The 27,500-nt window shown below is 48.1% G+C and overlaps 1 protein-coding gene across 2 annotated transcripts in view; it reads right to left on the minus strand.

Annotated features, from left to right (window-relative positions):
* The window catches only part of LOC143299983 (fibroblast growth factor receptor 2-like), a 130,197-nt gene that overhangs the window by 36,169 nt on the left and 66,528 nt on the right, over positions 1-27,500 (minus strand). Inside the window, exons 3-9 of one of the 2 annotated variants that reach the window (XM_076613542.1) lie at positions 26,660-26,810; positions 25,264-25,388; positions 23,510-23,566; positions 4,279-4,442; positions 1,979-2,102; positions 761-948; positions 226-243 (exon numbers count right to left, since the gene is read on the minus strand). In XM_076613542.1, the coding sequence (XP_076469657.1) occupies positions 226-243; positions 761-948; positions 1,979-2,102; positions 4,279-4,442; positions 23,510-23,566; positions 25,264-25,388; positions 26,660-26,810 (827 nt within the window). The remainder of the gene's footprint in view (positions 1-225; positions 244-760; positions 949-1,978; positions 2,103-4,278; positions 4,443-23,509; positions 23,567-25,263; positions 25,389-26,659; positions 26,811-27,500) is intronic. The other variant, XM_076613549.1, reaches the window with a different exon arrangement.

Below are 27,500 nucleotides of genomic sequence, written 5' to 3' on the forward strand. Positions count from 1 at the left end.
ACAACAGCAATCATTCTTTGTTCATGAACCACAATCCCTGGACACAAGACAAGCAATCAATCAATCAATCCGCTCTTGTGCTTTCGTCATCATGACAATGACGACAGCCAATGGTTACGTCATACTACGGTTACGATGGTAACAACCAATCACTGATCGGCTCTGTCTAACACGAGTCACAACATTGACGTGCTGAGTGGGGAGGACAAACACCACCAATGTTACCTTCTTTCCCTGTAAAGTCTACATCCAAAAAAAAACAGACATGGACAACAAGTGTTTTAGATAAACCATAGGCTGGGCACACACACACACACACACACACACACACACACCAAACACAATCTAAAGAACACACACACACCACACAGTAAAGAACACACAAACACACCACACACTAAAGCACACGCACACACACACCACATACTAAAGCGCGCGCGCGCACACACACACACATACACACCACAGTAAAGAACACACACACGCAACACACACTAAAGAACACAAGCACATACGCACATACACGCATCGTATTAACAAGCACACACATGCACGCACACACAACGCGCGCACACGCACACGCATACCGACACACGACACATCGAGGTATGTGCTCTCTCTCTCTCTCTCTCTCTATATATATATATATATATATGTATATATAATGTATGTATGTATGTACATATTAACATTTCTACATACACATAATCATATATACGCACACACACACACACACATGAACAGTCATTGACATATGTACCTGAATGACGGTGATGTAGGGCTCTTTGTCCTCGGAGAGGTAGGAGCCGTTCACCTGGTAGTGCTTGAGCCACTGGATGTGGGGGTGAAGGTCGCTCAGCACGATCTCACACCGCAGGGTGGCGGTGTCCCCCACGGCCACAGTCTGGTTCTTGGGCCCGTCAATGATCGGCTTGTGCGACAGGCGCTCTGTGGTCCCGGGGTCACAACACGCGTGCACACGCACATACATACACACACCAATGGTCATAATCAGCATCATTTCTCTCTGATGAACGTTGTGCTGTTCTCTCTCTCTCTCTCTCTCTCTCTCTCACACACACACACACACACACACACACACACACACAGAGGATAGAAGTGGGGGTGGGTACGGACTGGAAAGAATGAGAGATGGACCCTGAAGCAGAACCGAGAGCAGAGCACACGTTACAAACTGATGTCCCAATGTGAAAAGTTCACTCAGCGCACGTCAGAGAACACAAGACAACAACAACAAAAATCACCCTAGCAAAATCCTGTAAACAATCTATCTGATATTAAAACAAATGCATTTAACTGATAAAAAAAAAGAAAAGAAAAGAAACACAATACAATGATGAAGTCTCCCGTCGGACCGACGGATGAGCAGGCAGGCAGGCTTATCTGTCGGTGTGTGTCCTCATATGGGAGAAGAGGCCGATTCTGGATCCGCAGCACTTCCCACAGGAAAGGGAAAACGTCTCCAGAAGTTGAGCCCTGCTTCCTTCGCTCACGCTTTTCTCTAATGGCCAGCGCTCTCTTGTTTTCAAACGTCTCTATGCCACTAGTGCCTGACCAGCACATTAACTTTTTTTTTGTGAAGAGGAGTTGTGCAGTCCCTTCCCCACTCTCTCGTCTACCGACGCTCACAGTCCCACAGGTGCAGATACTGCCACGTGTAGAACGGCTTCGGCAGACAGAGGATTTTTCTTCAGAGTTCCGTCTCCTAGGAGGATCTTCCAGCCAAGGATAAGAGCTCCCCCTGCCCTTTAGTCATCCTCTTCCACCTTCACAGCCGTTGGGAAAAGTTTCCTCCCCCTCCGCCTGGTCCGTCGTTGGGAGACTTCACATGCGGCAGGTAGTACTGGGCTACATGGTACCAGCAGCAAGGGCTATGCCTGACTACTGACAGTACAATACAGTGCAGTAAAATACAACGCAGCACAGCACAGCAGAGATGACCAGAGGCAGGACTTACGCATGACCTCCACGGAGTAGGTCCAGTTGATGGACCCATGGGGATTGGTCAACACACACGTGTAGTCCCCGTCATCGTCTGGCAGCAGGTCGCCAATGGTCAGCTTCCAGCCCTTGATGTTGAACTGCACACACACACACACGCACACACACACGCACACACGCACGCACGCACACACACACACACACGGAGCAACTGAGCACGTAGGCAAAATTGGAAGAGGCGAGTCCGGAATGACCTATTCAGTGACAGGGGAATCAGGAACAGGTATAACCAGATGACACCCCTGTGTGCAATATTTGGATGCCACCGGTGGGTACATGAAACTAACTTTCTCTTGCCTTGGTTTGCATTGCACTGTTTTGGACTCTGTGTGTGTGTGTGTGTGTGTGTGTGTGTGTGTGTGTGTGTGTGTGTGTGTGCGCGCGTGCGTGCGTGCGTGCGTGTATGTGTGTGTGTGTGCGTGTGTCTATGAAAGAAACATGCACACTACACTGGCTGCACAAACCGCTGTGTGCCGAACAGTTAGCATGGTTTCACCATGACCCCAAGAAAAAAAAAAAAGTACAAGTTCCCAAAAGGTCCGTAACTTTATGTGAACCCTGTAAAAACCACTGACCCCCACCCCACCCCCCGCGCCCCAACCACCCACCCCCAAATCCTCAGCGGGCTGACAGGAGGTGCCATTTAAAACCCGGGGGGACGGGTGGATGGGGGGGGGGGGCAGGGAGGGATGTGGTGTAGTCAGCCAGAAGTTCAATTGCTGAGCGCTTCCATCTGACATGTCTCGTCGGTCGTCACTACGGTGGAGGTGACGAAGCTGTTTTGTTAAGGTCAGTCTCTGTTCCCCCTCCCTCTCTCTGTTCCCCCTCCCTCTCTCTGTTCCCCCTCCCTCTCTCTAACCCCCCCCCCCCCACCTATCCCTCCCCCAACAAAAAAGACAAAAAAAAAAAAAAAAACCTTCACCCACCTGTCTCTCCCTCCCTTTCTCTCTCCCTGCCTCCATCTCTCTCCCTTTCTCCCTGTCTCTTTCTCCCTCCCTCCCTCTCTCCCTCAATCACTCCCTCCCTTTCTCTCTCCCTCCCTCCCTCTACCTCCCCCTCTCTCTCTCTCCATTCATCCCTCCTCTCTCTCCCTCAATGTCTCTCAATGAAAATATCACCCACTTCCCTCTGACCGTCTCTCCTGCTTGTCACTCTCCTATCCATAATCTTCTCCACCCGGTATTTTCCAACACTGATGCGCACTTGTGCACATACACACACACACACACACACACACGCGCGCGCACAGGCACACACATACGCACGCTGACAGAGACAGGCACTGACTGTGTGTGTGTGTGTGTGTGTGTGTGTGTGTGACAGGGAGAGAAAGAGAGACAAAGAGACAGTCACATCGCCAGACTGAGACACAGAGGAAGTTGTCAATGAAACACTGAGAACTTTCCCAGAGTGACAGGAGGGAGGGGTGTGTGGTGGGGGGCGGGGAGAGGGGGGAGATGGAATGGGGGGGGGGGGAGGTGTGTGACAGTCACAATCACGGCACTGATGACGAGCTGTCGTGAAATGTCATGACCCATTTCCGCCCCCCCCCCCCCAACCCCCCTCCAAACAGCACAGTTTTCGGGAGTCGGGCCACTATATGGGCTCCCCGCCACCCCCCACCCCCTTCACACACACCTTTCTACAGAGCCTCCAGCAACAGTTCTTCAATCTGGGACTTCCTTCACCCCTCCCACCCACCCCCCCACCTCTTCTGACCCATCGGCACCTCCTCCTCCTCCCCCATTTCACTTTCTTCAGTTCGAAAACAAACATTGAGACTATGAACAAACACAGTGCATGTGCCAGCTTATGAACTGGGGTAAAATTCGTGATCGTGATCGTGTACGCGTGGGCGTGCGTGCGTGCGTGCGTGCGTGCGTGTGCGAAACAGCGAATGAATTAGGAGAGAGGAAGTTAACACAGACAGATAGAGAGATTATGAAGGACAATGAAATACACACACGAACACGCTCTCTCTCTCTCTCTCTCTCTCTCTCTCTCTCTCTCTCACACATACACACACACACCGAGACAGACAGACAGAGACTAACAGACAGACAAAAACACACACACAGACTAACAGACAGACAAACAGAAGTAATGAGACAGACAAGACACGCACACACAACCCCTTCCACCCACAGCCACACACAGTCTGTACAAAGACACACACACACACACACACACACACACACACACGACACAGCCAACACACAAACCAATCAGACCACACAGAGCACAGACACCACTGACGTTCTTCATCTTGCTGGTGACGAAGGGCTGGCCGTCCTTGAGCCAGGTGATGGTGGGGGTGGGGGTGCCCCAGGCAGGACACTTCAGGTCCACGTACGAGTTGACCACCCGCGTCTTGGACTTGATCTCCATGTGGCTTGACCACCGTGGGGGACCCTCCTGACCTGCAACACACACACACACACACACACACACACACAGAGGGTGATGGTGAGGGTAGTGGTGACTGTGATGATGAATGATGATGAGGAGGATACTAGCAATTAAAATGAAAATTATAATGATTATGATTAATCATCATCATAATCATCATCATAACAATAATTATCATTATCATCAGCAGCAGCAGCATCTTATCAAGTTTTTGTGCCTTATAGGTAGTGGTAGTAGTAATTTTTTTAATGTATTTATCTATTATTTATTCACCCCTTTTTTTTCTCTTTTTTTTCTCAAGGCCTGACTAAACGCGTTGGGTTACGCTGCTGGTCAGGCATCTGCTTGGCAGATGTGGTGTAGCGTATATGGATTTGTCCGAACGCAGTGACGCCTCCTTGAGCTACTGAAACTGAAACTGAAACTGAAGCAGCATCTTAGCAGTCCGCTGTGTCAGTCAATGACTTCTATGCACTTCTCCTTGTCGTTTGGTGTGGACGGGCATGTGCCTATGGAGTCCCAACACAGGGGTGTCTGGTGTGAACGGGCATGTGCCTATGGAGTCCCAACACAGGGGTGTCTGGTGTGGACGGGCATGTGCCTATGGAGTCCCAACGCAGGGGTGTCTGGTGTGGACGGGCATGTGCCTATGGAGTCCCAACGCACGAGTGTCGGCAGCGAATCTGGTTAGATGGCTCAAAGACAATACTGAAAAGAGAAGGCTGGAAAACCTCAGAATAAAAAAAAAAAAAGACCATATTCAAATAAAAATGTCTAGAAACTGTAGAGTGGATAGAGTGGGTGTGGCGGAGAGCTACTTTGGAAGGACGGTTTTAACGATGCCAGACCTGAAAGTGCCGAGTGCAAGGACATGACGACGAAGGAAGGAGTATAATCATGACACTGACGTCATTATTTTGACAGACAGGACCATATCCCACAATATCACAAGACCAGTAAATCCAAACCCCCAGGACCAATAATCCGAACCCCCCTAGTTCTCTGCTCCCAGTGAGTTATTACCAGCCTGAACTGGCAGCACCACGACACACACACACAAAACAACAGCCACTTCCCTCCCTAAGTCCCTTACCTGGCAGTGGGTCGCCCCCCCCCCTCCCCACACACCTAACTCCAACCCTCACCCCGTCGTCCCAAAGTCCAGTCCATCAAATGGGATTCCTGCCTTGTAGTACACTTTCCTATTTCTCCCCTTCCCTCGTCTGTTCGTTAACGTTAATCCCCCTCACCACCCCGCGTCCTACCTGCTCTAAGGGGATTAAATCTCTGTGTGTGTGTGTGTGTGTGTGTGTGTGTGTGTGTGTGTGTGTGTGTGTGTGTGCGACACCGTCCTCATTATATTCATAATCCACCCCACATACTGACAACCAAGGAAAGGCACGTCACACCTGTAGAAGCCTTGTTTAGACTGGAGTCTGTTCACAGCGTGGTTTCATTTCATTTGCTATCAGCGGTGACCGCATTGAATGTGAAGTTGAAATGCGAAACGTACAAGATGATGGACAATTATCTCAACCACGTAAAAACAACAACAGCAAAAACAACAACAGCCAAACAACAGCAAAAACAACAACAGCACACGACAAACCCATAGACATGTATTGTAAACATAGATCTCTGTAGACAAACCCATAGACATGTATTATAAACATAGATTTCTGTAGACAGCGGGGTGTCCACTGTGTCTTTCCTCCACACGACAAACACATAGACAGAGGGACAGATCTACAGAGAGAGAGAGAGAGACAAACAAAGAGACAGAGAGACAAGTACACAGATAGATATAGGTAGACACAGAGAGAGACAGACAGAGACAGAGAGACAGACAGAGACAGAGAGGCAGACAGAGACAGGCAGACAGACAGACCGAGAGGCCAGAAGAGAAAGGCGGACACATAACAGTTCACTTCCTCACTGCGCTTCCCGCTCCACCTGTCAAGACAAGACACCAACAAAAACCACCCCCCACCCCCTAAAAAAAAACAACCCAAAAACCCCCAAAACGAACAAACAAACCCTGACGGGAAATGACAGTTCCGATGTGTTCCCCATCCCGTATCCCCCCCCCACACCCACCCCCCCCCCCGCTCCCTTACCCCCCCCCCCCCCTCTGCCCACTCCCCAGCCCCTTCAAGAGGCAGCCCACACCGGGACCTGATGCCGTCTTCTTCTTCAGGCATGGTATGGGTGTTCCGTGGAACCAGGCCCTACTGTTACTGATTTTCTTATTTCACGCCTCATTCCCTGCCCGCTCCGCCCCTCTGCAACACCCCCCTCCCTCCCCCCCCCACACACACACACTTACATATCCACCCACCCACCCCCTCCCACCACCGCCACTTCTCTCCGCCATCATCACCCACTTACAGCTGGGGGTCACGTGACAAGAGGGGAGTGGAAACACACACAGAGAGTTGAATGAAGGGAGACACGGGATAAAAATAAAACAAAATAAAATAAAACAGGGGGGTGGGGGGTGGTTAAAGAGTTGGAGAAGGGGGGGGGGGACGTGGGAAGAAGGATTGCCAACTATAAAAAAAAAAAAAAAGAAAAAAAAAGAAAAAAAAAAAAAGAAACGATCACTCTGGAATTCATTGGAGAGCCCCAGGGTGTGAACTGGACGGTAAACAGCAGGAGACAAGAGACCTGGAGACATATCGACAGACGATGGGGTGACAGCATCAAACTGGCCGTCAGAGAACCGTGCACTACAGAGCGCCTTGACCACTGAGCTGAATGGGAACCATTTAACTGAGGTCGATGGCCTTCACTGCTCCTCCTCCTCCTTGCGTCCACTGAGCAAAGTAAAGCGGGAGCGTCTTCTGTCGAAATCTGGATTGGTTTACGACTAATAGCTTCTAACGCAGCACACACACACACACACACACACACACACACACACACACACACACACACACACACACACACAAGCTCACGAGCACGCGAAAGAAGAAAGAGGGAAAGGGAGGCGGAGACAGAGGGTTGGAGAGGGAGGGGGGAGTGTGTGTGTGTGTGTGTGTGGGGGGGGGGGGGTCTGGGGGGCATCAGCAGAGGGAAGCAGACAGAAAAGGAAAGGCGTGTTTGTTTGTGAAGGAGTTGAGGGAGTGGAGGAGGAACGAGGATGGCGAAAGAAACGTGGGTGGGGGGAAGGAAAGGGAGAGGGGTAGGGGAGGGGTAGGGGTAGGGGGAGGGGAGGGGGAGGGGGCGGGGGCGACTCAACACAAACACACAAGGGTTTTTGCATCATAACAACAAGCACTGATATCCGACATTTGTTATGGTATACATGGAGCGCGCGTGTGTATATAATGTGTGTGTGTGTGTGTTTGTGTTTGTGTGGGGGGGAGAGGAGAGGGGTACGTGTGTGTGTGTGTGTGTGTGTGTGTGTGTGTGTGTGTGTGTGTGTGTGTGTGTGTGTGTGCTCTTGCGTATTATATGTTTGTGTACTGAACAAGCGAAAGGTGGAATTCTCTCTCTCTCTCTCTCTCTCTCTCTCTCTATATATATATATATATATATGTGTGTGTGTGTGTGTGTGTGTGTGCACTTGCACGCTGCTGGTCAGGCATCTGCTTGGCAGATGTGGTGTAGCGTATATGGATTTGACCGAACGCAGTGACGCTTCCTTGAGCTACTGATACTGATACTGATACTGATATTGCACATGAACCTGTGTCAGTTTGGATGAGCCCATATTGCATTCTCTCTCTCCTCAGCGTCAACCCCACCCCCACCCCCCAACTCACACACAGTACAACACACACACACACACACACACACACACACACACAAACCGTAAGCGCACGCACACACACACACACACACACCAAGGTCAGGTCCACAGACGAACACAGACTTCCCACCATCATGCAAACCGCACACTGTCCTCCAGGCCTTCAGTACAGCTACATACATCTGTTCTCAATTTGCTCCATTGTTCTGTCATTTCCAATCCAACACCGTCTTCTTCCTCTTCCTCTTTTCATTCTTCTTCTTCATCCTCCTCCTCTTGTTCTTCTTCCTCTTATCATTCTTCTTCTCCTTCTTCTTCTTCTACTCGTCCTCCTCCATCCTCTTCCTTCTTTTTCTCCTCCTCCTCCCTTTTCTTCTTCTGCTTCTTCTTCTTCTCCTCCTCCTCCATCATCTTCCTCCTTTTTCTTCTTCTTCTTCTCCTCCTCCATCTTCTTCTCTTTCTTCTTCTCCTCCTCCTCCTCCATCATCTTCTCTTTCTTCTTCTTCTCCTCCTCCTTCTTCTCCTCCTCCTCCATCATCTTCTCTTTCTTCTTCTTCTTCTCCTCCTCCTTTTTCTTCTTCTTCTTCTCCTCCTCCTCCTTCTCCATCATCTTCTCTTTCTTCTTCTTCTTCTCCTCGTCCTCCTCCATCTTCTTCTTCTTTTGCTCCTCCTCCTCCCCACAGGCACAGCACCGTAAAGGTCACCTGTCCACTCTGGTTTCGTCACAGCTCTTCCCCCACCCACCCCACAATAACCCCAGTCAGGAGCAACCACACACAACCGCCTGTGTCTTCTGGTAGCGAAGGTGTGACTTTGGTCTGTCTGCAGGTTCAATGAATAAACAACACCCTCGCTTTGCTCTCTCTCTCTCTCTCTCTCTGTCTCTCCCTGGCTGTCAGATGCTGACTTTGTGGCATAACCATGATCTACAGGCCCCGATCCACTTCACGGTCCATTTACCCCCGGAGTGGAGGTGGCGTGCCCTTTCTTGGGCCCATCTCCTTCACGCCAAAGCTCACTCCCACACGTGTGTGTGTGCCCATGGGAAATCCTAAAGACTTCACTCCACGTCACGGGAATCAAGCCAGCTGTTAAAGCACCCACCCTCTCCATAAATATCCTCACCCCCACGGTAGACTTTCATCCGATGGGTCCACGTGATCGTGAAAGGGCTTCTGGGTAGTTAACTCTGTCATTTAAACACCTTCACTTTCGGTGGGGTGCGTGGGAGTGAGCATCAATGTGCTTCCGCTCTCTCTCTCTCTCTCTCTCTCAGGAAGAGGAGCGAGAGAGACTGAAGAGTAAGAGAGAAAAAGACAGACAGACAGAGATTGAAAGACAGAAAGAGAGAAAGTTTATTGCGTTTGGCCATGGACACGTAAACATAATGATTATACACACACACGGAGTTTGGGGAGAGGAGTTTGTATGCAATCAGCCGAAGGGTTATCTGAATTTGGACAACAAAACAGAATTCACCAAAATGCACCAGGTTCACATGCACAATGTGTAGCAACTCGAAGAGAGAGGGAGAGAGAGAGAGAGGGAGGGAGAGAAGTGGGGCTGGGGGCGCTGAAGGGGGCCGGGGGGGGGGGGGGAGGGGCAGTGGAAGAGATAAAAGGCGAATTAAAGACAGGAAGGGAAGAGATGGAACGGATGCATTGATTGATGGTTGGGGGTTGGAGAGAGAGAGAAGGGGAAAGGGAGAGAGAGAAGGAGGAGGGGGAGATAGAGAGAGGGACAGAGAGAGAGACAGAGAGAGAGACAGAGAGAGACAGCGACAGAGAGAGAGAGACAGCGACAGACAGACAGAGCGACAGAGAGAGAGAGAGAGAGAGCGACAGAGACAGAGAGAGACAGAGACAGAGAGAGAGAGAGAGAGACGGGCACAGCGATCACCCACAAAGGGAGAAAGGAGATAACAGATGAAGCAGCGTGGCAGCCAAGCAGAGTCAAACCCTCATTTCCCCAGCACCGCTCTCCCACCACAGGACACAGCCACAGCCACACACAGCCTTTACAGTTTGTACACTCCATCTCGCTCTCTACGATCGGCTTCGGATCCACTCTGTTTACGCATACCCAGATTCAAACACTCCACTGTTGGCCGCCGTTCTTTCTCTGTCTCTGGACCTTGCAATTGGAATGAACTTCCTCTTTCGCTTCGTCAAGTCTCCACACTCAGCCCTTTCAAGTCTGGGCCTTAAAACCCACCTCTTCCCAAGACAGCCTCCCTTGCCTGCCTCTTCCTTGTCTTTAGTTTCTACAGTTTTAGAGTTATGCATGCGTGTGAATGACTGGTGCGAAAGCGCTTTGATTTGTCTCTGCACAAAATTAAGCGCTATATAAATACCATTATTATTATTACAACTCTCTTTGTCACAGCTGACTCCACCACATAGCAGTACAGCCACACACAGCCATTAATCTCTTTTCCACAGCTGACTCCACCACACAGCACACAGCAGTACAGCCACACACAGCCTTTATAGTTTAGAACTCTCTTTGCCACAGCTGACTCCACCACACAGCACACAGCAGTACAGCCACACACAGCCTTTATAGTTTATAACTCTCTTTGTCACAGCTGACTCCACCACACAGCACACAGCAGTACAGCCACACACTGCCTTTATAGTTTATAACTCTCTTTGCCACAGCTGATCCACACCCGCCCTTCACGCTGCCTCTCAGTCACGTCGTCACCAATCAGTCTGCTGAACATGACGTCTTCAGCAACCACGCCGCCAACAATCTTCAACAATCACTCTCTCTCTCTCTCTCTCTCTCTCACTGCACCCACTCTTTCCCGCCGCCCCACGCCACTTTCTCCCTTACCCCTATAGTCTAAGAAAATTACGAAAATACCTCAAAAAAATTGCAAGAAAAGGTTTTTTTGGCTCTATGTATTCAGAATTTTTCACACTATCACCTGTAAAAAATCGAAGAAAATCGAATGTCAGATAAGAGCAGGAAAATTAAATAAAGAAAAATAAACACAAGGAGATGGCGCGAACGGAACACCATATTTGAGTCTGAAACTCTCAACTGGGTCACGTCACTGACACCTTGTCAAGGATGCCACAACGGGGATGGGCCTGTTAAGTACTACGCTTCTCCGGCATTTCGTCCGCGCAGCGGAACCTGCCTACCACTGTATCTTATGCTTCTCTGTTGAGCGTACTGAATATCATACATGATTTTACAATACTTCATTGTTAAGTAATGTTTCCGAGAAAGCAAGTGTACTTACAACAGTCAAATTAGACTGTTACTAAAATATAATCACGGTTATCATGATCTTAAAGTGTGCTGGCACAGACTGCATGGCAGTGGCATAGGGGTAGACAGGTTCGCCCGTGTTCGCGTGTGTGAAGTCAGAGTATGGTAAACCATGCGCTTAATAAAGTTTCTTTCGCTGAAAATCTAAAGATTTTTTTTTTTTTTTTTTTTGAGATTTCTTTGCAAAATGGAAATGGACTAATATCAAGACACATGTGTGGTTTGCAAACACCCATTCAGTGTTGACAAAACATTTTCTGTGCTATTGGAAAAGGGCTGCAAAGGTGATAATAACATTTTTTATAGTAAGTTTGTGGGCTTTCGTTCCCATCAGTGTTTATTTCATATGGATTCGTTTGTTTATTTCCTTAAGCACTGTCTTCAAGGCTTAGCTTTTATTGTTTTCTTTTGTTTGTTTGTTTTGTGTTTTTTTTGTTTGGTTGTTGTTTATCTCCATTTAACTACTGACTGTGAAATTGTGTGTGTGTGTGTGTGTGTGTGTGTGTGTGTGTGTGTGTGTGCGTGTGTGTGTATGTGTGTGTGTGCGTGTGTGTGTGTGTGTGGGTGCGCGCGCGCGCGTGCTAGAAAGGCAGAAGGGCGAGGGAGGGTTTAGGAAGGAGAGGGACGGAATTGAGAAGAAGAAGAAGAAGAAGAAGAGAAAGAAGAGAGAGAGAGAGAGAGAGAGAGAGAAAGAGAGAGAGAGAGAGAGAGAGAGAGAGAGAGAGAGAGAGAGAGAGAGAGAACTAACAGAAGGAATCTTGTTTACTGAAGGAAAAGAACAAGCACAAGAAGACTTTTCTTACGTACTACCCCAATTTTATGAAAAAAAGAACTTGAGGAAAGGCAATCAGAAAAACAAGGTATTACATAAATGTATATGCCAGAAAACAAACAAATTTCAACTGATAGCGTACAGAAAAGCTAGTCAGTGTGATTTTAACGCACGATGCATATCTGTGTATAAACAGAACGTTGCAACAGAAGAGAGAGAGGCCTGGTTGGTCAGGTATGATGCAAGCTGTTCACATGGGCAGTCACTGTGGCATCTCTGGCTTCCTGCCCATAATCGACCTCAGTCCAAGTGACATGGCCTGTCTCTACTCTACCATACATTTCATCACAAAACAGGCCACACGACACAACTCAACACCTGTCCTGACTCTGGATCAACCACTCTGGTGGAAAGCCAAGGACATCTTGCTAATGAGCCTCCTGCCAGTTATATGAAGTCGATGGTGCTGCGCCTTGGTGCTTTCCATGCTGAAATGAGCTTCTGAGGCTGCATTGGACGGTTGATGGAGGGCAGTGGGTTGCAAGAGGTTAAAGGTTCTGGAATTGCCCTTCTCTCCAAACACTGTCATGCACATGACGCAAGGAAAAGCAGTGACACGAGCAGGAAGGGGACATTTTAGTGGACTCTTTGCTTAAACGCACTCGTGACTGCTAAAACATGTGGAGTCAAGCTGCCAACTACACAGAACCTAGATCTTGTTCCAGAACACCTTCATTTGGAACAAGTGGATCAACAAGTTCAAAATGAACTTCAAAATTCAATTGACACTTTCAAATCAAATGCTACTGATCACACGGACTTTACCGAACCAATGTTAGATGAAGATCTTGATCACGGACTGGCTTTGTATAATTTCTCTCATGGAGGGCAAACTTGTAGCTCATGACCTTGAGGCAAACACGCATCTTATCTCCACAATTTCTGACAAGTTGGATGCAAAGAAGGAGGAGCTAAAACAACACCCCACAGCTGCCTCGTGGTTGCAATACAATCATCTCATAGATATTTTACGATGTTTTCTGAAGGCAGAGAGGACGGGAAACTGGCATCTTCACCTGCGTACGTTGCAGGAGATGATACCTTTTCTTGCTTCAGCTGGTCACAGTCTGTACACAAAGTCAATCCAGCTGTACCTACAAGATATGGTGCAACTTGAACAAACCAACCCTGACGTGTACAACAAATTTCAAGGTCATCATATTTTCCACAGAAGTGATCGCTACTTGGCTGGTTTTTCTGTCGATCTTTTATTCAGCAAGTGTTGATGAGAAGCATCAAATCAACAGGGGGGATGACACGTGATCGTGGAATGTCAGAATCCCAACGTGCAGCATGGCTTCTATCAATGCCCACATGTGCTGACATCAATACGTCAGTTCAGAACATCACCGGGTTGTCTTTTTCAAGTGAACAGCACAAAGACATCAGCATTGCCAGAAAGAGGCAGGATGGTCACGACATGATGGTCATCCTTGCTCTCCTGGAAGAGAGAGATCCCTTCATTGCTGGTCCTGTTTTGAAGAATACAGCCACAGGTATGGTTGCAAACACCAAGGTGGATGCACACAAGGCAAACCTAGTGGGAAATAAAATCTTGAAGAAGATGGAAGGCCACAAAGCTACGGAATACACCTTTAGGTCAGAACAGGCTGTTAAGATGGCCTCCATAAACACTGTCAAGATCGACGCAGAAGTGGTGGCTATCGATCCTCAACTTCTGTTTCAGCGCCTGGTTTCAGCCGCAGGCAGTAAATACGAGGACAAGAGTGAGGTGTTCAGATATGAGCTGTCGAGTCACCCATCATCTCTTTCTAAGTCTTCTATTTTTCTTCGTCAAGGAAATAAAGCCATTCTTGCTGATGGGATCTGGAAGAGAGTTTCCAAACCCATGCCAGAGAGTGCCGTTCTTGGTGACGTGCGTTTGTTCTGCATGGAGAGGCACTTCTCAAAAATATCCCTGGTCTCGTGGCTCAACTTACATTTCCATCATTGAAACTTACGTCAGACATGTGCGACAGAAATACAAGAAGCCTGTAATGGCTATACGAGTGGCCCAAGCACAAAAGACGTCACATATATGTGCAGAACTGAGGGAAAGTCGTCCACTGAGGTTCAGTTTACACCAGACATGACCCTGCATATCGGGAAAGACCTGTTTCTGGCCAATCATAAAAAACAAGCAACGTTTTATTGACTTGCTTTCTTGTAAGCTGCGGAACAACGGATGCGTGACTTTCTGTTCTGAAGGAGATGCTTACTGCATGATTGTTGCTGAAGTTCAGGAAAGTGCAAAAGGCAAAGAGACAGTGGTTGTTGACGATGACACAGATCTTTTAGTCCTTTTGGTCTGCCATTTCAATAGTGATTCAGAGGAAGTCTTTCTCAAGAAAAGCAGAAAGCCGTTCAGGTGCTGGAACATCAAGCAGTTTCAGAGTTCTCTTAGCAGCTTATGTCATATCTTGCCCGTCATCCATGCAGCCATAGGTTGTAACACAACGTCCCGAGCTTTTGGAACTGGCAAACGGACAGGTTTCCAGAAATTTCTGAGCTCAGAACGACTTTGTGAACTGGCAGAGACATTCCTGAAGAACTTAGAGAAAGATGAGACTGTTGCTGCTGCTGAGCAGATGCTCTTGTCTTTGTATGATTGGAAGACAGCGTCCACCCTTGACAAGATTAGATACATGATGTTCTGTTCAAAGGTAGCGTCTGGGACAACATTCATACAAGTTCACTCTCTGCCAACAACGTCCTCTGCTACCAAATACCACAGTTTGAAGACATATCTGCAAGTCCAACAGTGGACTGGAAATGACACACTTGTGCCGGGACAATGGGGCTGGAAGATTGTTGACAACCAGATGGTGCCGCCTTGCACAGCAGACTTGCCTCCTGCTCCTCCCAAGCTTCTGTGCATTATCCGCTGTGATTGTGAGTGTGACTGTGACAAAAAGGTGTACCTGCAGAAAAACAAGGTTTTGACTGCTCGCCAGCATGTGGAGAGTGTCATGGAATACATTATTCGAACTCAGCACAGGTGACAACCGCTGAAGAACAACACTGAGAGGGAAGCCTTTGTGAGGATGGACATTATTATGAATTAGTCCAGTAATTCTATGATAAAAAGTGGTCTAATCCCAAAATAATCGCAATATGTGTGGGGTTTTTTCTTCTTCCAGACTTGCATCTGTACTTATTGGTGAAGGATGTCTGCAAAATGTAAGTGAATATTTTTAAAATGCAACCTTAAGACGCATAAAGACAGCTTTGTGTGAATAAGTCGCTCTGCTTATACATTGCCTTTCACGTTAACAATTTGCACAGACTGTCAGGATCGATGTTGTTCTTGTATGGTTTGATTTCTTTTGATACTGTACTTATTACTGCTGAAAAGAGGACCAGCTTAAGGTCAAATGGAGACCAGGTCACGATCAAACATAGGATTATATTAATTGGATTTATATATATATATAAATCTGACATAAATGAATCCATTATAACAGACATCTCATGTATGAATTCTACGTTTCCAGGTCACAGTGGACAAAACATCTACATGAATGACACATATTGCGCGCGCATGTGTGTGAGTGTGCGCATATCCACATTTGGTGATATTTTGCTTTCAAATTCAAAATAATGTTTTGCCTCTCTCTCTCTCTCTCTCGCTCTCTCTCTTTCTTACACACACACACACACACACACACACACACACACACACACACACACACACACACACACACACACACAGTCACGTGTTTGAAATACCCCCACGACAGAAGATAATAATAATAATAGATAAAATGAAACAAACAAGACAGTTCATAATTAGATAAATAAATGAATAAACAAAAATAAACTGAATGATAAATGTGTAACTAACAAACAAAAAATAAAACAAATAGATGAATAAGTAAATTGATAGATACATAAATAGAAAAACAAACAAAGAAACAAAATAAATCAATGTTTTTAGAACCCAGACAATGGCTTCTCGTCACTTCAGATCACACAAGTGCCTTGATGACCGTCCGTTTCAGTTTTACATACAATTACTTAAGAAAGTTGAATATTGTAATTTCTTCAGTAAAATATTTTTTTAAGCGCATGGTTCACCATACTTCAACACCACATTTTGCGAAGGCAACATGTGAACCTTTCTTCAACGCCACTTTCGTGTTGTCTGTCTAGATGCAAATTAGGAACAAGATAACTGTTATAACAGTTCAGTAACTGATTCAATTGACAGTTATAAGTAAGTTTTATTATTCCGGAATCACTAATTGCTAACAAATCAACGTAAAACATTCACTACGGTCAGGGAAGTACGAAACAGGTTTCACTGCACGGAGTGAGAAAGCGCGGGGAGGAACCAGGCCTGCCCGCAGAGCCCGACTTGACAAGGCGCGAATGACAAGCTGCGGCAGCAAAAAAGTATGGTGTGCTTTTTCTTCCATCTCAGCCTATTTATTTTTCTTTATTTAATTTTCCTGATCGTATCTGACGTTCGATTATCTTCGATTTTTTACGGGTGATAGAGCGAAAAATTCTGAACACGTAGAGCCAAAAAAACGTTTTCTTGCAATTATTTTGAGGTTCGGCCACTTTTTCTCACAGAATTACTAGACTACTACCCAGCCAATTCACCACCCCCATCCCCCCCCCCCACTGGGTGATAGCTCCAATCCTCCCTCCCTCCCTCGCTGTGTGAAGGAGGGTCGGTTTGCACGTGCCAGCCTGTGGTAGGGTCGGTTTGCACGTGTCTGAGGAAGGGTCGGTTTGCACGTGTCTGAGGATGGGTGGGTTTGCATGTGTCTAAGGTAGGGTCGGTTTGCACGTGCCTGTGGTAGGGTCGGTTTGCACGTGCCAGCCTGACGTAGGGACGGTTTGCACGTGCCTGAGGAAGGGTCGGTTTGCACGTGCCTGAGGTAGGGTCGGTTTGCACTTGCCTGAGGTAGGGTCGGCTTGCACGTGCCAGCCCGAGGTAGGGTCGGTTTGCACGTGTCAGCCTGTGGTTGGGTCGGTTTGCACGTGTCAGCCTGTGGTAGGGTCGGTTTGTACGTGTCAGACTGAGGTAGGGTCGGTTTGCACGTGCCTGAGGTAGGGTCGGTTTGCACGTACGTGAGGTAGGGTCGGTCTGCACGTACCTGAGGTAGGGTCGGTTTGCACGTGCCTGAGGTAGGGTCGGTTTGCGCGCGCCAGCCTGAGGTAGGGTGAGGGAGAAGAATGGGAGGGAGAGGATGAGAGGAAACGGAGGACTGAGTCAGCGAACATCTTTCCTTTTCTTTCCTGCATTGTGAGAAACAGCAGAGTGATGAGAGAGGTCGAGAGAGAGAGAGCGAGAGAGAGAGAGTGTGGGAGAGACACAGAGAGACAAAGACACAAAGAGAGAAAGACAGAGGCAGAGAGAACACATTTCGGGAAAGACAGGTTGAGAGGGAGGGAGGGGTGACAGAGAGAGAGAGAAAGAGGGAGAGAGAGAAAAAGGGACGGAGGGAGGGAGCAGGTACACACACACACACACACACACACACACAGGGGATCAGGTGGGGCGGGGGGGGAAGGGGGACAACAGTCTTCGGTGCAACAGTGATGACACGTTGAGTCAGAGTGTGCATCATTACTGGAGCAATAGCAAGCTGTCATCAGAAGCATGCTCACCTAGGTAGCCCCATCCCCTTACACCCCCCACCCCCTCTTCCACCCCAACCCCCCACCCACCCACATGCTCCAATCAGGCACGCCGAATTCCGAAAACACTGTACCCATCCTGGCTTGGGGGTGGAGGTAGGTAGGGGAGGGGTGTGAAAGCGGGTGGGATGGGCGGAACACTTTTTTTTTTTTGGCATTTTCCGCCAACACGGGGGAGAGGATAACTGTGTTGATATCATCGTTCTGATACACTGCCTCGCTGTGTGGCGTTATTCTTACCCACAAATAGATGTTATTGCATTGTATTGCATTGTACTGTATTTATTGTATTGTATTGTATGGATTACTATTTGTCACAACGAATTTCGCAATGAGAAACAGGGATGCTCTCCCCAGTCAGAGCGCGTCGGCACAGTACAGCGCTACCCCTTTTTATTCCCCCCCATGTCTGCAAGAGCATCATTTGACTTGACCATCAAAGTGGAGTTTTCTGCAGAACCTTCTCAGTGACATCCCTGTCGTTGCCGTGGGCTTCCTTACGTGCACTTGGCGCATGCTGCACATGGGACCCCGGTTTATCGTATCACCCAAAGGACTAGCACCCAGACCATCACTTGAGGTGTGGTGGAGGATGGCGGGAGGGGGGGTGTGTGGGGGGCCAAAATTTCCGCTCAGTAAATGTCCCAGTATCTCACCACGGGGAGTACAACACGTGACAACACACTGTTATTCAATGTCCCAGTATCTCACCACACGGAGAGTACAACACGTGACAACACACTGTTATTCAATGTCCCAGTATCTCACCACACGGAGAGTACAACACGTGACAACACACTGTTATTCAATGTCCCAGTATCTCACCACGGGGAGTACAACACGTCACAACACTGTTATTCAATGTCCCAGTATCTCACCACACGGAGTACAACACGTGACAACACACTGTTATTCAATGTCCCAGTATCTCACCACACGGAGAGTACAACACGTGACAACACACTGTTATTCAATGTCCCAGTATCTCACCACACGGGGAGTACAACACGTGACAACACACTCTTATTCAGTCCCAGTACCTCACCACACGGAGAGTACAACACGTGACAACACACTGTTATTCAATGTCCCGGTATCTCACCACACGGAGAGTACAACACGTGACAACACACTGTTATTCAATGTCCCAGTATCTCACCACGGAGAGTACAACACGTGACAACACACTGTTATTCAATGTCCCAATATCTCACCACACGGAGAGTACAACACGTGACAACACACTGTTATTCAATGTCCCAGTATCTCACCACGGGGAGTACAACACGTGACAACACACTGTTATTCAATGTCCCAGTATCTCACCACACGGAGAGTACAACACGTGACAACACACTGTTATTCAATGTCCCAGTATCTCACCACACGGAGAGTACAATACGTGACAACACACTGTTATTCAATGTCCCAGTATCTCACCACACGGAGAGCACAACACGTGACAACACACTGGTATTCAATGTCCCAGTATCTCACCACACGGAGAGTACAACACGTGACAACACACTGGTATTCAATGTCCCAGTATCTCACCACACGGAGAGTACAACACGTGACAACACACTGCAAACTATCACTGCTGGCATCCCTGCACCTTCCCAGCCGTCGAAGACGATCTGGTGGAAGAAGGGGGTCGGGAATGGAGGGGGAGGGGGGAGGAGGAAATAGGTGAAGAGGAAGCGGGGAGACAAGAGACAGAGAGAGAGAGAGAGAGGGGGGGGGGGAGGGAGTAGAGAAGAAAGTAATGAGTTGGAGGAGACGGGGAGAGGGAGAGAGATGAAGAGAGGGGAGAGGGAGGGGGGAGGGGAGAGAGAGAGAGTGGGGGGGGGGGGGGGAGAGAGAGATCGGGGTGGAGAAATGAGTAAATAGTTGTGAGGAGATGGATAGAGACACAGAGAGAAAGACAGAAACAGACAAGACAGAGACACAGACAGACAGACAGAGAGGGGGGGAGAGGGGGAGAGAGAGAGAGAGAGAGCGGGGTGGAGGGAGGAAGTGGGTGGAGAAAAGAGTAAATGAGTTGGAGGAGATGGAGAGAGAGAGGGGAGAGAGAGGAGAGAGAGAGGGGGGAGGGGAGAGAGAGAGGGGAGCGGAGAGAGGGAGAGAGAGATGAGGGGAGGGGAGAGAGAGAGGGGAGAGAGGGGAGAGAAGAGAAAGGGAGAGAGAGAGAGGAAGAGGGTAGAGAAAAGAAATGGAGGAGATGGAGAGAGGACATAGAGACAGACAGACAGACAGACAGAGAAACAGGGAGGAAGAGGGGTGGAGAAAAGAATAATGAGTTCGAGAGAGACAGACAGACAGAGAGAGACAGAGACACACAGGCAGACAGACAAACAGGGAGGAAGAGGGGTGGAGAAAAGAATGAGTTAAAGAGAGAGAGAGAGAGAGAGAGAGAGAGAGAGAGTCAGTCAGTCAGAGAATACAGACAGACGGACAGACAGACAGAGAAACAGAGAGGAAGAGGGGTGGAGAAAAGAATGAGTTGGAGACAGACAGACAGACAGGCAGGGAGGAAGGAAGGAAGAGGGCGAGAGAGAGGCAGACGGGAGCTGTGAGTCTTGCTCCTGCTGACACGGAAAATGACGTCACAGCGGGACGCCCAAGAGCTTGGCCCTCTCGGGAGAAGCCCGAGGAGAAATTAGGGGTTAAAGACGTGGAACGGAAAGATCAAAGCCCGGCTCCCTTAACAGCTTTTAGAAAACCCTTCTCCTGGTTTTTTTTTTCTTTTTTTCTTTCTTTCTTTTCCTGGCAAAAAGAAAGAAAAACAAAATCCCACTTTTGAGGAAAATGAAGAAAACAACGTGATGACGTGTTGATGGTGGGCGGATGGTTCCTGTTTTCCTTCACCCCCTGACAGAGAGACAGGGAGCCACTCTCCCCCGGAATGTGTGGATCAGAAATCTCCACAATGCTCCTTCCCCGGATGCCACAACTTCCACAGATTCTACTTTCTCGGCACGGCGTGACCTCACCATCAATCAATCAGTCTGCAGACGGGGGCCTCCACGTCATGTGACCTCGCTCAAAGACGGCGGTGATACCTCTATCTACCTCTTTTCAAACCAGCTCCTCCATCCAACCCCCCTCCTTCCGTCTATATTTCTCTAGCCTTCCATCTACAGTCATTTAACGTTGTTGTGGTGGTGGTTTTCAGTTCTTTGAATTCAAAACGAAGCATGCATGTGAATGTGATGATGTGAACCCGCTTCCGTTTGTACCCCCGTTGTCTCATTCCAACAGAAACAAGGCACCCACCCATGGCACCCACCCACTCACAATCAGGAGGAAAATCGGAGTAAAAAGCAAATTCCCAAGGACACAACACGACGTCTTAACGGGGGAGCCTCGAACCCTGATCACTGCTGAACGCTGGTTCACAGGGCCAACGCCTGACTGATTCCGCCACGGCGCCTCCTCTGGGACCACTGAGCTCCATGTCTGGGACAGGGGAAGGAAGCGAGGGGGAGGGGCAAGAGGGTGGGGGGGGGAGGTGTTGGAGGGCGAGGGGCATGTACAGTTCACATGGAACTGCCGAGGTCCATTTTGTCGGGCAGGAAAGTGCTGAAGCAGGTACAGTACAGTACAGCACCAGACCATTCCTTGCTGGCTGCTGTCAGTCTTTCTGGCGGCACCCCCTGGCTGTGTGGACGCTGTGAGAGGGTGGAGGGGTGGGGGTGGGGATGGGAGCTGGTGATGACGGAGGCGGGGGTGGGGGGGATCACTGCTGTCACCTCCCATCCCCCTGTCCACTCATCACACCCCTTGACCCACACACACACACACACACACACACACACACACAGACACACTACAGTCAAGGCTGAGCGCTCTCATCATCAACATTTTCAACTTTCCTTTCTCGCTGCACGAATGTGGCGGGCTGGGTGGAACCGAACCCCCTGCAAGCTGTTCGTAATGAAACATCAGGCAGCACACCGCGGGGAGTTGGCCCTGCCCTGCCCTGCCCTGCCCTGTCCTGCCCTGCCCTGCCCTGCACTACCCTGCCCTGCCCTGCCCTGCCCTGCCCTGCCCTGCCCTGCCCTGTCCTGCACTGCCTGGTCCCTGGATCCAATACAGGGCCGCGAGGAGGAATTAAACTGTTCCATCAGCCAGCTAGCGGCAGCGGTCTGTGCCCTGCTGCTTGATCTGTGTACCGGGACAGGTTCATGGACCCCTCCATCACTCACACACACACACACACACACACACACACAAACACACATCCTCTCTCCCAACGAGGTCTGGTCTGTGACTTGCTGCCTGGATCATCTCCGCTGTGTCTGTCTGTCTGAAGTACTCACTCACCTGTCTTCAGCTGCGATGCATGACCTTCACCGACTTCACACACACACACACACACACACGCGGGTGCGCGCACGCACACACACACACGTACCACCTACACACAAACGTACACACACAGAGACACGCACGCACACACACAGACACGCACACGCGCGCGCGCGCGCGCACACACACACACACACACACACAAACATTCCAGCCCCCAACCATCACCACCAACCTCGCCAAAATGTGGGTATGAGGACAGAGGGGGGTAGAGGGGAGGGGGGGGGGGTAAAGGGGGAGGGACAGGGAGGACAGAGGGGGGTAGAGGGGAGGGGCGGGGGGTAAAGGGGGAGGGACAGGGAGGACAGAGGGGGGTAGAGGGGAGGGGGGGGGTAAAGGGGGAGGGACAGGGAGGACAGAGGGGGGTAGAGGGGAGGGGGGGGGGTAAAGGGGGAAGGACAGGGAGGACAGAGGGGGGAGGGGGGGAGGTGCGGGGGCTTCAAATTGGAATGTCTGGTGAGGTTTCCGTTTGTTCCAGTCGGTGTTTTTTTTTGCTTTTATTTGGGGGGTTGGGGGGGAGGGGGGGTGGTTGTTTCTTTATGATTGTTTTTAACCTCTTCGCTTCAAACTGAAATGGTGAAATTTCCATTAATCCCCCACCCCCTCCTTCCCCCCCCACCTATCAACTGAAAAAAAGTGGGTTGTGGATGATGGGGAGGGGCGGGTGACGGGGAGGGGGAAGGGAGGAGGGAGGAGGAGGAGGAGGACTAAGACAGAGAGGAGAATACCAACTAAACCAGTTTCCTGAACCAAGCTAAAGGCGTGTGCGATATCAGTGACCGTCACATTTCTAGGCTTACGTTTTGTGTGTTTGGTTTGGTTTCTTGTTTGTTTTTCTTTTCATTTTCCTTTTTTTTTTTTTTTTTTTTTTTTTTTTGAAACACATGAACGCGCGGAGAGAAATAAACAAAAAGACTGAGAGACAGAGAGACAGACAGTTTAAGCATGCGTATTGTTTGGTTGTTTGTTTTCATCCACCCACCCTCAGCAACAACCCAAACAGAAAGAGGGAGAAAAACAGGAAAAAAAAAATTAAAAGGGTAAAAGAGTAGTGAACCAACGAAAGAGAGAGAGGGAGGGGGGGGGATCCGGTGGGGGTTGGGGGAGGGCGGAAAGAGAGAGAGGGAGACAGACAGACAGACAAAGAAACAGAGAGAGGGGGGGGGGGTAAAGAGAGACAAACTGACCTGTGTCTTGGTTACTGTTTTCACCTTGACTGCCGTCATCGTACGTGAAGACGTCATCTGTAAACGAAAAGAAAAAATAAATGAAAATATATTCTTTAAATAAAATAAAATAATTATTATTTTCAAAACGCCAGGGCATCAGCTACATTTCTTTTTGTTCCACCATATTCGCAAAGCATTCCATAAGCTTTACAGAACATAAGGTCGTGCTATACATACTATTCAAACAGTTTTCAAAGACTGGATAACCTATTCTGTTTGTAAAACATCCATGAATCTTAATAGTTTTCACCACATAACAGACCGCCGGAGAGTTCTGAGCTTATAATTATGACTTATAGAGGCGCGTCACATGATCTGTACTCTCGAAGGTGATTGGCTCTCAGAAACTGCGAGCGACAAAGGCCATCGAGTGGGGCAGAAAGTGCGAAACAGCAGATTTCGTTTTTCGGCATTTTGCTTCTTATTTTGTTGTGTCTTTTTGTTTTTGGGTTGTTGTTTTTTGGGGGTTTTTTATTCTGCACACGACGGCACTTCACTGTAGAGTTTTGTTGTAGGACTGGAGGCTATCAACTAAAGAAATGGAGGACAGCACATGTTTGCTGTTTTTGCCTAAACATGTCAAGATTGCCTTTGGCATGCTCGCGATTTCAAGTAAAAGTTAAATGCGCATGTGCAAGATCCAACATGGCCGCGGAACTTACCAGCGGTCTATCATGAGCTATATACAATGCTTTCAACAACCGAACAGCATATTCTGTTTTCAACACATTCCAAAGTTCTTCAGCTATAGAGAAGAGCATAAGTTACATACCGTGCGGAATGTTTAAAAAAAACAAAACAACCGGATTACCCACTCTGCAAAGAATCCCGTATTTCTAAATAATGTGTACAAAGAATAATTACGTACTGAACATGATGTTTTCAAGAACCGGTTAACCTATTCTGTTTGCAAAGTGTTCCACAATTCTCAATAGACTGTGCAAAACAGAATCAGTATAGAATGATCTCAACAACCGAATACTAACTCATCCCGTTTACATAGCGTTCCATAATTTTTAATATCCTGTGCACAAGAACATAATCACACGCTGCATGTATATTCAACACAAACCGAATACTATGGGGTTTTTTTTTTTTTTACCACATTCCACATTTATAAAGCTTTACAGAAGAAAATGATTATGCACTGTACAAAATGCTTTCAAAAACTGGATAACATTCGCCCAAAGAAGAGTGCTGTGTTAAAAACGTTAAAAGCAGTCGGGGTTTTTTTTTTCTTCCTTTCAGAGCGGCAACTCAAAGGGAAGTGTAATTATTTCTGTTTCCGCCTCCTCTTTCTGCGTGTGATTGTGAAGTGTCATCAGTGAGGCAGAGAGAGAGAGAGAGAGAGAGAGAGAGTGTGTGTGTGTGTGTGTGTGTGCGCGCGCGTGTGTGTGTGTGCGTGCGTGCTCGCGTGTGTGCATGTGTCTGCGTGAGAGAGAGAGAGAGAGAGAGAGAGAGAGAGAGAGAGAGAGAGAGAGAGAGAAACAGAGTTCTTTTTGCTTTTTTTTTTCTGATTGACGCGTGATTGTAAAGCACTTGAGAGGTGTGAAAGCGCTGTTGTATGTAAATGTGTTTCTCTTCTCCTTCCCATCTCCTCCTCCTTCTCCTTCCCTTTTCTTCACACTGTAAAGACTGTAAACAGCGTAGAGACACAACAGATTACTGATGATGATGGTGGTGGTGGTGGGGGGTGGTGGTGGTATTCTCACCGTCGACGATGAGGGTGAAGTTGACCCACTTGTGGCCCAGGTCGTTGGAGGCCAGACAGCTGTACTGACCGGCGTCCTCCTGCTGCACTGGATCAATCTGCAGGGCGTACTTGGTGATGCCGATCCTGTGGGTCAGCCAGTACCGGTCACAGTCACACACACACTACTTAATATACAGATAGATAGATAGATAGATAGATAGATAGATAGATAGATAGATAGACAGATAGATAGATATAGACAGATAGATATATAGACAGACAGACAGATAGATAGATAGACAGATATAGATAGACAGACAGACAGAGAGATAGATAAACAGACAGGCAGACAGACAGATAGATAGATAGACAGATAGATAGATAGATAGACAGATCAACAGATGGATAGATAGATAGACAGATAGATAGATAGACGGATAGACAGATGGATAGATAGATAGACAGATAGATAGACAGACAGACAGATACACACCAGAGAAAGAAAAAAAACAATGGAAGAAGACGTGATTGACGAAGAAGGGACTAAGGTGCAGAAGGAGAACAATAAAAACAACAACAACAACAACAACAACAACTTCTCATGACAACGTGAACACGATACTGGGTATATGCTACAACAGATACAAAGGTTAATCAAACAAACTGGGACCCTGTAGCCTTTCACGTCCATGGGGGCAGTAACATTAATATCCACTGTGTCAAGGGTTCGGTCCAGGAAGGGGGGAGTGATGAGGAGGGGGGTGGGGGAGGGGGTGGCCAACCCTCTCCTTCCCCTCTTCTAACCTTCCCTTACGACACAAGTCATTCTCACCTGGGTGCAGGGAGGAGGACAGAGGAAAATCGGAGTAAAGTGTGCCTTTCTCAAGGACACAGCATCATGCCGAAACGGGGGACATTGTACCCTCATCACTGGTGAACGCTGGACCTGACGTCCAAGTGCCTGACCTAGTCTGGCATGGCGCCCCCATACAACACACACACACACACACATATATATATATATATATATATATATAGAGAGAGAGAGAGAGAGAGAGAGAGAATATATATATATATATATATATATATATATATATAGAGAGAGAGAGAGAGAGAGAGAGAGAGACATACACGTGTGTGTATATAATTTGTATACACACACACACACACACACACACACACACACACACACACACACACACACACATATATATATATATATATATATATATAGAGAGAGAGAGAGAGAGAGAGAGAGAGACAAACACACACACACACACACATATATATATATATATATATATATACAGAGAGAGAGAGAGAGAGAGAGCTAGAGAGAGAGAGAGAGAGAGAGAGTCTAACTGAATCACAGACAGACAGACAGAGACGGGACGAAAGACGTTCCAGTACTGCACCTCTTGTTGTCGTGGACGTTCACCAGCTGGTTGTCATGGTACCAGAGCAGGAAGGGGCGGGGCTTGCCCTGAACTTTGCACCGGAACTTGGCCCTGCCCCCCACCACAGCGAACAACTGGCTCTTGGGTTCTAGCTCGTAGTACGGGGCGACTGCACAAACACAACATGCACAACACTGTCTTATTCTCTTCTGAAATTTGGGGGGTGGGTGGGGGGGGGGGTAGGGGGGGGCGCGCGACTCAAACATAGAAAATACAGATCAATTCATGCCCTGAAATGTGTAAGTGGGTAGGGGATTGAGACAACACAGAATAAGAAATACTTTATTATCTTCAAAAAATGTATTGGTGTGTTGGCGACAGCGACAACAAAGGATACAGACTATTAATTTTTTATCATCTCCTGAAATGTATTGGTGTGTATTATGCGCAAGTTACATAAGCAGTATATGAGAATCACAATCACTAGGTATGAAGACATAAAAGATGAACTGTTTAAAATGCTAAGTTGACGCAAACGGAGGAAGGTGGCAGAACGGTTAAGACACTCATCTGCCAGTACAGAGAGCCTGTGAGGGTGTGGGTTCGAATACAGCTTCCGTCCTTTCTCCCAAGTTTGGCTGGAAAGTGAAACTGAGCGTCTGGTCTTGCGGATGAGACGAGAAACTGAGGTCCCGTGTGCAGCATGCACTTAACACACGCAAAAGAACCCACGGCAACAAAAGGGTTGTTCCTGGCAAAATTATGTTGAAAAATCCACTTCGCTAGGAAAAACAATTTTTAAAAAACTGCACGCAGGAAAAAATACAAAAAAACAAACAAAAAAAATGGGTGGCGCTGT

This window comes from Babylonia areolata, chromosome 2, assembly GCF_041734735.1.
Source record: "Babylonia areolata isolate BAREFJ2019XMU chromosome 2, ASM4173473v1, whole genome shotgun sequence".
NCBI classification, from domain to species: domain Eukaryota; kingdom Metazoa; phylum Mollusca; class Gastropoda; order Neogastropoda; family Buccinidae; genus Babylonia; species Babylonia areolata.